Source organism: Netta rufina, assembly GCF_964035555.1.
Source record: "Netta rufina genome assembly, chromosome: 11".
In the NCBI taxonomy this organism is placed as follows: domain Eukaryota; kingdom Metazoa; phylum Chordata; class Aves; order Anseriformes; family Anatidae; genus Netta; species Netta rufina.
In genome coordinates, this window is record NC_140134.1 from 21,523,894 (window position 1) to 21,535,502 (window position 11,609).

Here is an 11,609-nt window from a genome sequence, read left to right on the forward strand (position 1 = left end):
AACCCACCGGATTTGGGACCACGAGGCTGGGCTGGGACCGAAATCCTGTGGGGCTGGGAAGCAGGGAGCCGGCGGGGCCGGTGCCATCGCCGTGCAGGTGCGCGCTGCCCGGCGCGGGGTCAAAGTTCCCGACCGAAACCTTCCCTGGCAGAGCGAGGTGGAGGGGCTGGCAGCGAGCAGCTCCTCGCTGCCAGCATTAATGAGCAGAGCACCGGACTGGACGGCTTAATAGGTTCATGTCGGCGACTGTATGAGAACAGCCAGGAGTCGTTTTCAGGTTTTTCCCCGGGTTTCTCACAGCGCAGCAGCGGACTTCATCCTTTCCGGCTGATTTGAGCGGCTGCGGCTCAGCCCCGGGCAGGCAGGGGGTGAGTAGAGGAAATCTTCACCTCGGTCCTCGCTGGGCAGCACGGTGCCACCCACGAGAAGCTGTTTTGGGGCACCTGGGGAGTATGGGGGCACTGCGAGGTGAAGGCATCTCCCCCTGAGGTGTCCCGACCCCTGCGTGCCCCACAGGCTGCCCCTGAAGGCGGCGTGGGCGCGGGGTCCCAGGGGGCTGGGGATGCCTCGGAGAAACATCCAGGAAATGGTTTGGAGGAGAAAAGAGGCAGAAGCACAGGAAATGGTTTAAAACGCACGCTAAATGCCAAAAGTGGGAGGAGGACACGGGGCTGTGCTGGGCCCCTTGGGGACAGTGGCCCTGGTGTCCCCCGGGGGCTCCACAGCTGGAGGCAGACGTGCCTGCGCCCAGCCCGGCCACGGCCACATCCTCCCCGTGCTCCCAAAGCAAATCCAAACGTTGTGCTGCTTCGCCAGCAAGGGTGGAAAAATATCGCGTGGGCTTTGCTGTCCCCACTCCAGCCTCTCCTCAGCGCTGCGCTGGGATGAAACCTTCCCTGCGCTGTTTGGGGACGGCGTCACGTTGTTAATCTGAGTGAAAGGGGGCTCCGAAACCCAGAGCCGTGTGGGTCCAGCTCCCCAGCGCCGGTTTCTGCCGGCACAGCCTCACCTCCACGGGAGGAATTCCTTGCCCAGGTTGGGCAGGGCTGGTGCCCGACGACCCGATTTGACCCCCCATTAGCCCTTCTCCCCGGGCTCTCAGACGGATGCGCTCCGCCTGGATGCGGCTCTGCCGGCTGCTTCCAGTAATGGCCACGCAGCGCTCGGCACCGATTCACAGCCCTCAACCCACCTCAGCCACTGAAACATCGCTCACGGCTGCCCGGGACACAGCAAAAAAAAGAAAAAAAAGGTTTTGTGGAGGGGAAGGGGAAATGCGTCGGGTTTTGTGTGTGGCTGTGGGAGCAGCCCCGTGCAGCGCGGGGACGGAGCCGTCAGGGCAGCGACGCTGCGGCGTGGGCCGAGGATCCTCTCCTTGGTAGCACCTCCCTCCCCATCCCCGTGACGGTTTCAACTTTTGCAGTCTCCCTGGAGACAGTTAAGCAAGTTTCTGGTGTTTTCCGGTGCTAAAAGGCCCTGGGAGCCGAAGATGCACGGAGAAGCCTGTGAGTTAATATTTTTTCCTGCCCTTATTCTGCTTCCTCACTGCCTCACTGAAGCCGATCCAGGGCGCAATCCGACAGAGTTTGGCCGCAGCAATTTCCGGTTTTGTTTTGTTGTTTCTTTCTTTTTTTTTTTTTTTTTCTTTTTTCCTGTTCCACCAAGACACGAGCCAGAATTAATTCGCTCCTAATCGCGGCGCGCAGCCGGCCGGGCTGACCTCCGCACGTCCTTCCCTGCGCCCAGCGGGGACCATCCCCGGGTGGGACCCTCCCGGCCCCATCCCCGTCCCGCCGGTGCCTGCTGCGAGCCCGGCTCTTGGCAGAGCTCCCCGGCCCTTCCTGCCTCGCCTCCCTCGCCGCGAGCCTGCCCGGCCCCGGCCCAGCCATGCGGGCTGTGTTTGTACACAGATGAGTAACAGCTCCGGCGCTCGCACAGCGCCCAGCCCGCTGCCGGCAGCAGCGCCGTAAGTACGGGCACGCTCGCTCCTCTTTCCCTGCCTCCAGCAGCTTTTGGCAGCTCCTCGCTGTCCTCTGTGCTCCTGCGCTCAGGCCGTGGGGGGTTTCCAGCCGGGGGAAGCCGGGGTTGGTGCGATGTGGGGTGCGCGGGGCGGCCGGGAGTGTCCCACGCGTGCCGCAGGCGGCTGGAGGTGGGAAGGAGCGGTGAGCGGTGGTGCCGCCGGGGAGGCGCCTGGTTGCTGCTGCTCGTGGCTGCTGTTCCTGCAAGTTGCATCCCAAAATGTTTTACGAGCAGGACGAGGAGGGATGGGAGTGCCAGGGCTGCAAGGAGCTCACGCACGTGCCTGAGTCTTGGCAATTTGGGGCAGCCTTGAGCTTGTGTGTGTACTTGAACTTGTTCACTTGTCTCTGTGCCGGAGCAGCCAACACCAGCAGCAGCAAGTCCTGCGATGCTCACCTTGGGGAGCAGCACCCCAAGGAGCCCGGGCACTTGTTTTACAGCTCTACCGGTCCCTCTCCTGTGCGGCCATAAGAAAGCTGTAAAAGTTAATAATTAACAGCTAAAATATTTTCCCCTCCACTGAAATACACGGCTGCATCCTGCGGGGCTCTGGGCTCACGCGCCTGCGGAGCGGATGCGGTGACAGGGACGGGTACGGGGCTCGTGCGTGGCCGTGGGGACGAGGAGGAGGAGCAGGAGGAAGACAAGAAGAAGGAGGAGGAGGAGGAGGAGGAGGAGGAGGAGGAGGAGGAGGAGGAGGAGGAGGAGGAGGAGGAGGGTGTGTTTGCAGCGAGCTGGGTGAGCCTCCAGGGTTTGTAACCCGCTGCTTGGAAAGCCGCCACTCGCAGAGGTCGCGGCCGTCCCGCCAGCCGCTGCCGTGCCCCTGCCCACAGCGCAGGGGCGATGCTGCCCACGTCGAAAACCGCCAGCCCGGGCAGCAGGAAGAAATGGGACTGCAGGGTGTGCCCGGGCTGCTCATGCAGCCTGCGTTCGGGTGACTCATTTTGCTCTTAAAAACACAGGCTCGTGGCTGGGGCTGGCACGTGAGCCGCGGGCGGAGGGCGAGGGCCTCCGTGGGGACAGCGGGGAGCAGCCCGGCTGCCAGAGGCCAAGTCCCCATCCCGGGGACCTGTGTTCCTCCATCACTGCCTCGGTTTGCCAAGGTCACCGTCACCCCGCAGGCCTGTCTGCAGCACCCCGTGCTGCTCCCAGCTTGGAGAACTTGTGAGAGTGGTGGCTGCTGCCCCGTGCGCTGAGGGGAAGGCTCTCGGGCACCTTGCGCTCATCTCCCGACCTCTGGTGTGCCGCCACTGGGCTTCTCCTTCCATTTGGGGTGCAGACGCCTTGGGTACCCCTGTCCCTGTCCCTGTCCCTGTCCCTGTCCCTTTCCCTGTCCTTGTCCCCCAGTTTGCACCCCGCTGGTCCTCAGAGCCGCGGCGTGCCTGGGCACCGACCTCGCCGCATAGCTCGCACGGCTCCCGCGCCTTCGCCCAGATAAGAGAAAGTATTTTTGTTCCGTCCCTTTGTCGCCCTCATTTGTGTTTATATCAGACGTGCCACGGGGACAGGAACAGGCAGAGCTCTGTGCCAGACCGGCCTTTACTGGTGGGGAATGCAAATAAGCAGCGAGAGCCCGGACTCACCGAGCCCCTACCAGCCTGGGGGAGTTCCTGGGGGCTGCGCGGGGCGAGGAGCTGCTGGGGACACCAGGGGACAGGTGGGCTGCTTTGGGGCACCGCTGGCACTGCAGCAGCCGAGGAGAAGGTCCTGATCGAAGTCTAATCTTTAACCAAAGGCATTTCCAACTTTATTCTGTGGCAGGTTTATTGCTCTCTTGCCTCGTTAATTTTTTCCCTTCTGTTAACCGCCTCCCAGCCGCTGCCCTCCCTGGGCACCCCCTGAACGTGGCCCGCGGTGTTCCCCCCGTGCCCATGGGACACACGGAGGCAGGGTGCGGGCTGGGGAAGCTGATGGGCAGTGCCAGCGGTGGGGAAGGGCAGTGCCAGGGGTGGGGAAGGGCAGTAAGGGGCTTGGAACAGGACCCCACAGCGGCTCTGTGCCGGAGCTGCCACCGGCTCCGTTTGGTGAAGCTGAAGTTACGTGGTGGGAGCAGAGGCACGGGCACAACCAGGGCAAACACCAGAGGTGCTGCTTGCAGCCTCGGTGCTGCTCTTTGCCCAAAATGGACCTTTTTTCACCTTCATTTCACAGCCCAGGGGTGGAGGCGGAGAAGGGAGCGGCGGAGCTGCCGGGGCCATCAGCGGGTAAGTGCTGGAGACGTCCTGGCTGCTCCGTGCCCCTGGGGTGTTCGGTGGGGAGCAGCTGGGGGGATCAGCCTGGGCGCTGCCTGTGGCCCCACATCCCTCCACATCCCCGGGGTGACCTGTCCCTGCCCTGTCCCCTGTGGGACCACATCCCCGTGAACGCTTGTGTCCCCCAGGCCACCCGTCCGGAGCACAGGGACATCACCTTGGCCCTCACGGGGCAGCCACATCCCCATCCTTTTTCCTCCCCAGTGCCACGCGGTGCCTGGCCAGGCAGCGATGTGTCCAGGCAGGGTGTGAGGCACCGCCGGGGCTCGTCCCCAAGGACACCGAGCCGCCGTCATCCCTCGGATCCACCGTCCCCACCGCGCGATGCTGAGCCTCAAGTTACCCCGGCTGCTCAGCATCAACCAAGTGCCTAAGGTCAGAGCGGAGCCCCTCGCCCCTAAACCCCGTGGCTGGGTGGGATTTGGGGAGCTTACAAGTGGCAGCAGCCTGCCAGGGTGGCTGCAGGTCCCGGATCCTGAGCCGTGGCACCTCGGCTGCCCGTCCTGCTCTTTGGGGAGGATTCAACACCTCTCCTCGCCCCGCAGGGCTACCAGGAGCAGGGCATCCTCTGCGGGTACCGCCCTCCGCGGAGCTCGGCGGCCGCCTGCCTCCTCAGCGTCTTCCAAATGACCAACGAAACGCTCAACATCTGGACCCATTTCGTGCCCGCCTGGTAGGTGCCGCCAGGGGAGGTCGGGGAGGGGATGTGCCGGGCACGATGCTCACCGCCTCCACCCCCAGGTACTTCGTGTGGACCCTGGTGGGGAGGCTGCGGGGGCCGGGGGGCCCCGAGGACCCCCACTCGTGGCCTCTCCTTGCCTACCTGCTGACCTGCTGCATCTACCCCCTGGCCTCCAGCTGCGCCCACACCTTCAGCCCCATGTCCACCCGCGCCAGGCACATCTGCTACTTCTTCGATTACGCGGCGCTCAGCATGTACAGCTTGGGTAAGGGCGGCTGGTGATGCCCCGGGGCAGCGAGCCCGGGAGGATTTCGGTGTGGAGAGGGTGGTTTTGGAGAGCGCTTCTGGCCCGAAAGCCAAAGAAATGGGGTTTGGGGCTTGGTGCCAGGTGAAGCCTGATGGTGTGGCTCTCTGCGGTGCTCCAGGCAGATAGAATAAAGGAAAAAATAAACGATATAAAAGATAAATGATGGCAGGGAAGCCGGTAACCTGTGGGAGCAGGGCGAGCAGCAGCAGCACCCCGCTGGGCACGTTTTCCCTTTCCAGGCTCTGCGCTGGCGTATTCAGCGTACGTTTTCCCGGACGAGTGGGTCAGCAGCACCTTCCACCACTGCTACGTCCCCATCGCCGTGTTCAACACCGTGGTGAGCACCAGCCTGTCCTGCTACTCCAGGTACGGTGCCTCCTGCTTCACCTGCCGCCAAAGCTACAGCAGAATCATTAATTAGTGCTGTTAATGAAGTGCTGGCTCTATTTTAACCACTTGAGCCTTGCACTCAGGAAGGGGAAGAAGAGGAGTTTGGCTCCGTGTTGTTGGCAAACAGGAATGAAAACAACTGGAGCAGCTTTAATTTTGGGAAGTTCCAAAGGTGTTTTCGTGGGCTGGCAGGAGGAGGCGCAGCTCCAGCCGTGCTTGGGCTGCCATCATTTATTCTCTGCCATCACCTGCACGCAGGTGGGCTCTGAGCACGGGCTGAATTTTGAGGATGATCTCCACGTGTCACCGACCTGCAGAGGAGGGACCTCAACCTCCCGCAGCCAGCTGCATTATTTTTGAAGCCCGGGCAGCGTTACGTGGGTGGTATTTTGCTCCTGAGCCTCCTTGGACAATTTGTTTTGAATAACTCTTAAAAAATATTTAAAGTGCTCCGATGGTTTCCAGCTGTGCCGGCTGTGCTAGGTCCCCGGCTGCACTTTGGTTCTGTATCCTTCACGGTCGGCACCTCCTTGCAGGCTGGGCGTGCAAAGCCCTCGTGCCTGCTGGTGTTCCCTGGGGGTCCCGCGATTTTGGCTGCTGTTGTGCTGGGAGCAGGAGGATTTGCTCACCTTTGGGCTGCGGGTTACACTTGGGGCTAGTACTGAGCAACACTCCAAAACCAAGGGAGGCTCCTGGGTGGCGTTGTGGATCGTGCCAGCTGAGGCTGGGTGCTTTGTCCTCGTTTCTTTCTCCTTCTCTTTCCTCCCTCTTTATTTTTGCGCCTCTCTTAATGGTCTCATTAGAGGGGCTTAGCAAAGGAAGCCCGCTGACCATGTGCTAACCCTGGTGCTTACCACCAGGAAATATCAGCAACCTGAGATCAGCTCCAGATTAACCAGGATTTATTTTAATTCTTCACCCGCAAATGTAATTGTCAGCATCTTCCAGCTCCAAAACTTTAAGTACGGTTCTGCCTAAACCACACAGTTATTGGTACGTGACAGAATTGCAGCTCGTAGGGACCGGGTAATTTTTATTATAGAAAATCTGTTAAAATATTAGCTCTAAAATCAGCAAAAGGCTGCTGGGGCAGTGCTGGGGTACCCTGAAGCAGGGTGTCAGCAGGGAACAGACCCGAAATGGAGCCCCTAAGCTCTGCCCTAGGAACATGGCGTCCCCGAGCGGGGAAACCCACGCAGATGGAGCGAGATGAGGGTGCCTGCCCTTTGCAAGACGAACGCCCGCCCGCATCCCCCGCCCTGCGGGATGAGCAGCCCCACAAAAGGTTCCTTTCATGCCTGTGGGCTTGGCATTTCCCCGCCGACTCGTGCAGGGAAGCAGAAAAACCTGTATGGGCTTTTCATGGGGAGAACAGAGCCCGCCTGAGCCGCCCCGTGCTGGCTCAATGGGGCAGTGTCCCCCCGGTGCCTGGCCCTGCGCCTGGGGGCTCCGCTGGCACCCGCAGCCCCCTCGGACCTGGACCTGGCCAAAGGAGAGGGCATGGAAATGGGCAAGAGAAGAGCAGTGCCAGGCAGGGAAACCACGGCAGGAAAATGTGGTGGGGGTAAAGCAGAAATAGGTGGAAATCGAGCAGGAGGTGTCTTGGCACCGGTGGGGTGTCTCCCTCCGAGGGCTGAGCGAGCCACCAGTGGTGGCAGAAGGCCAAGAGGGAGAGGAACAGGATAAAAGCTGGCAGCTGATGAGCACTGATTGTCTTTGCTGGGTTTCCCACATGTTTTTGGGGTCATACGGAAAGGATCTGGTGTCCTTGTTGCATCCAAGTTCTGCTCCTCAGGTGGCAAGAGCAGGCTGGGGACTCGGCACCTGGCTTGCGACTCCGCTGCCCTTCCTCTGGTTTTAATAATGTTTTTTGTGGGGGATCTAGGTCTTCAGTTATTTTGTGATTTCAGCTATTCCAACATTTCAGCAGCATTAATTTCCTGTGGCACACAATGCAGAATATTATTCCCCATCCAGACGTATGCATTCCTCCTCATACATGCCATGAATATAACCACCAGGCTTCTTGCTCCATTATAAGCAGGATTTCATAAAAATGTGACTGCAAATTAATTTACTTTCTGGTTTCAGTAACTTTCTCCGTGCATTCTCTGAAACGACGCTTGCAAAGCAAGATTGTTGCCCCCTGACAGCTTGGATTAAAAACTGAGAGTAAGAACTCAGTTGGAAACTGCAGGGGCAGGAGGTGTTTAACACCAAGCCCTGTTCCCAGCTCCTGGTGGGCAACAGGGAAACGAGCGGTGCTAAAAGCAGCAAAATCAGGCATGAAAAGATGGTGCAAAAATGATGTTTTTTCCAAGCTGCTTCGTGGCGCATCCTAAACCATATCTCCAGGTGGCGGCAGGCAGGCAGGGCGGTCGCTTCCTTCTGATTTGTGATTTTTTAATAAAATGGTCAGGGCACCGTGCGCCCTGCTGTAAATCAGGTTGGGAAGGGGAACAGGGACAAATAGTGCCGGCTCTGCCCTGCTGTGTGGTGTGAGATGCCCGCTCTGCTCTCCTGCAGGTTCCTGGAGGTGGAGCGGCCGCGGCTCAGCAAGGTGTCCCGCACCCTGGCCTTCGTGTACCCCTACCTCTTCGACAGCATTCCCCTCTTCTACAGGGTAGGTAGAGCGCTCCTGCGGGCGGCGTTCCCGGCACCCGCACCTCTCCTTGCTGCAGGGTTGGAAAGATCAGCCGCTTCGTCTCGCTCTGAGAACGCTCGGGAAAATAGCTCAACCTTTATTTATTTAAAAAAAAAAGGGAAAACGAACTCCTGCAGGAAAAGAGATTTGGTTATTTTTTCCTGCGCCGCTCAAAGCGCGGCATTCTTTGAAGGCTGCGAGTCACCGGGTCAGCAGCACGGGGTGGGGGGGACAGGAGGCACGGGGCAGGGGGCAGCTGATGGGATGTTTGGGAACATTTTGCTCTCCTTTTTTCCCCCGCTGCCGCCCTCCTGCTCAGTTCTACCTGTGCGCCCTGCGGGGCTGCGCCGAGCCCGCGGTCGCCCTGCACTACAAGCACACCGCCTTCGCCTTCCTCACCTGCTTCATCTTCGCCACTCACCTGCCGGAGAGGCTCGCCCCAGGACACTTTGACTACATCGGTGAGTGCCGCCAGGCCGAGCGGGCGCTGCTTGCTCGTTAAACAGAACAAATATTTAGAAACGTGACGCCAGGAGGCAGCGCCTCCCGTGCAGGAGGGCCGCCGAGCCCCTGGCTGTGTTTGAGTGCAACCTGGGGGAGTTTCTCGAGGGTTTTCTGGCTTCCTTGCAGGGCACAGCCACCAGGTTTTCCACGTGTGCGGGATCCTGGGCACGCACTTCCAGATGGAAGCCATCATGCTGGACATGAGCGAGCGCCACGAGCGGCTGCTGGCCACCTCGCTGCTGCCCTCCGTCCTGCAGACCCTGGCGCCCATGGGCACCTGCATGGCCATCGGCCTGGCCGTCATCGGGCTCTGCTCCGCGTCCCTCCGCTTCATGCCCGAGCCCGGGCACAAAGACAAGCCACACGGCCACTAGGCTTCGGGTCTAGGTGGCCTCCGTGCTGCTCCGCAGGCCAGAGCCTAAACAGCAGGAGGATGGGATGAACGAGGGGTTTATCTGCATTCGCTCCACGAGAAAATATTTATTTACGGTTTCTCGCGAGCGAAACATATTGCACTGTTTTTTGTACATATAGCTTTAAAGCTGGGAACAGATTACGCAGCGCTTTTAATCAAGTTGGTCTTTCACCACCAGAAATATTTAAAATAATCTTAACGTTTCCTGCAGAAGGGAGATAAGTGCTAATACTTTCCAAAGCAATAGGCATTCATCGGTTCTGCCTTATGGAGGACGCGGGGAGGCACGGGCAGGGGGGTACGAGTGTCCCTGCTGGTGGCTCGGTCCTGAAGCAGACCCCGATGGCAGGGGAGGGAGCGCGCTGTGCGCCGCGTCCCGAGCGCTGAGCCCAGGGCCCTCGCCCTGCAGGTGCTGTCATGCAGGAGGCTAAAACTCAGCCATCCGAGTCCTTGCACTAAACCCAAGTGCCTACCCCATGTGGGACTGAGGGAGACCAGGGCGTGCCTACACTTTGTATTTTACTGAAATAGCTATTTTTGATAATTATCCGGAAAGTGTTGCTCCAAGGGATCTCTCCAGAGAATTCCTCTTTTTGTCCAGCTCATATAGATGAGTCCTGGGGAGTGAATCTCCATGCAAGAGCTCAGCTCTCACCAGGGCTGGGCTCCATGGTACAAGCAGCCCACCGAAGGGGATCACTTCTCCTCCAAGAGAGGTCCTGAGGGCTTTGGGGACGCTTCCGAGGACGCTGTCGCGTTGGTTTTACCTGATACCTTACAGGAGGTGCATGTGATGCAGATGACTGCTACGGAATGTTATCGAGCTCCTTGATAATCATACGGGTGTGTAACGTGTTTCGCCTATAATTACCTCTCTCAAGGTATACTAGATGCACTTTTGAGTGACAACACAATGGCTCGTTAAAGATATTATGGGACAACTAAGTCTTTTGAAAGCAAACTTTCTTTTGAAAGCTGACCAAGATTTATATTAATATTTATAAGCACTGGAACATAATTGTTTATTCAACAGTTTTATTTCATTAAAAGAGGAAACTAATATAACTATGGCACTGATGTATTCTGACCTGATTTGGGTAGTTCCGTTTCTGTCTGTGAAAATAATCACTTCAGAGATAATTGCTAATAATTGCAAAGCTTATTTACCTTGTGTATATGTGTAACTGGAAAGGAATCTGGCTCTATCTGCAAGACGTGATTTAAGCTCTGTAAACTTTACATGAATTATTCTAATTTTTTTCTTACTTGTTTGTTTAACTTCTGAATTTGGGAAGCTCTCTGGTGCTCTTGAGGTGAACTTATTTGCAGGAAAACTACACTGAAAATATAGCACTACATTTTATACTGCCATAATCCCTCCGGATCCTGCAGCCCTTTGCACGGACCCTCTGCCCAGTGCACACTTTAAACAACAAATGAACGAGTGTGGTTTGATCTTGGAGCAGCGTAGCCAAGCCAGATTTCTTATTCAGTTGGAGACAGGCCTTCAAAAAGCTGTTCAATGTACTTCATTTTATTCACATCAAGAAATAAAAGCTTTGTGTTGAGTTGTAAACAATACAGGACATTTATCTGTTGGAACATGCTGTTCTGTTGCGGCTGCACTCCCTGAACATTGTGCAAACCCCGCTCTACCGGGGCCTTGCACCAGCTGCACGCCGACCCGAAGCCACAAACACCACTGTTACCACTAGGAACAAAGCTAAGAGAGCATCACTACCCTGCTCTTCAGCTGAGGTTTTACTGCTCTGATGAACAGTGCAGATGTTGCAGATATGAAGGAGGGTCAGACTCAATAGGTACACGATGTACATGATATGACTTTCCCTGGAAAAGGTTTTCAGGGTGATTTTTGGCTGGAATCCCTCTTTGGTTCTCACCTCTGAACTCCATGCCCAACTTGAGCCTGTTTGCTGTGTGAGCTCTTCAATATAGTCTCAATTTATGTTGAACTCTATACAACAATACTAACCACTATAGTTCAATGGTATTCAAAGTGTGCTTCACCACACTCACAGTCTGCTGATCTTTTACACTTTAGGTAGAAGTCACAGAAAACTGCGACTTGCCTATTCAGCAGGGCAGTTGGCTGGATTTTAGGTCTATCAAATTCCTTTGGGTTAATGTAAAATGTGATTCTGACTATTTCTGAAAAATGCTTAATCCAACAGGCACACATTTTCTCCTGTAACAGTACAACACACAACATGGATTTAAGTAAGTTGGAATAAAGGTGAAAGTGTCTGCAGCAGGAGGTGTGGGGCTATATTCTGGAAGTCCTCCCTGGGTGAAGCAGCCATCAGTGAGGTGAGGATGGAGGCTGGATGAAGGTCAGTGAGCAGGAGACTGCGTGCTGGTGCCTGGCTGGAAGCAGG

At 57.2% G+C, this 11,609-nt stretch overlaps 1 protein-coding gene across 1 annotated transcript; it reads left to right on the forward strand.

Moving 5' to 3' along the window:
* The first annotated feature begins 1,890 nt into the window (after positions 1-1,890).
* Positions 1,891-9,257, forward strand: PAQR5 (progestin and adipoQ receptor family member 5). Its single transcript, XM_084293143.1, has 9 exons — positions 1,891-1,966; positions 4,171-4,223; positions 4,476-4,646; positions 4,817-4,944; positions 5,013-5,218; positions 5,500-5,626; positions 8,177-8,273; positions 8,614-8,755; positions 8,925-9,257. Exons 3-9 carry the CDS (start codon positions 4,596-4,598, stop codon positions 9,170-9,172), a joined length of 999 nt encoding a protein of 332 aa, XP_084149269.1. The 5' UTR covers positions 1,891-1,966; positions 4,171-4,223; positions 4,476-4,595; the 3' UTR covers positions 9,173-9,257.
* The last annotated feature ends 2,352 nt before the right edge of the window (positions 9,258-11,609 follow it).

Excerpts from the sequence above, each read along its gene's own strand:
- PAQR5 (XM_084293143.1), top strand. The coding sequence starts at position 4,596 with ATGCTGAGCCTCAAGTTACCCCGGCTGCTCAGCATCAACCAAGTGCCT. Across the intron at positions 4,647-4,816 it reads GCATCAACCAAGTGCCTAAG|GGCTACCAGGAGCAGGGCAT; the intron begins GTCAGAGCGGAG and ends CTCGCCCCGCAG. Across the intron at positions 5,627-8,176 it reads AGCCTGTCCTGCTACTCCAG|GTTCCTGGAGGTGGAGCGGC; the intron begins GTACGGTGCCTC and ends GCTCTCCTGCAG.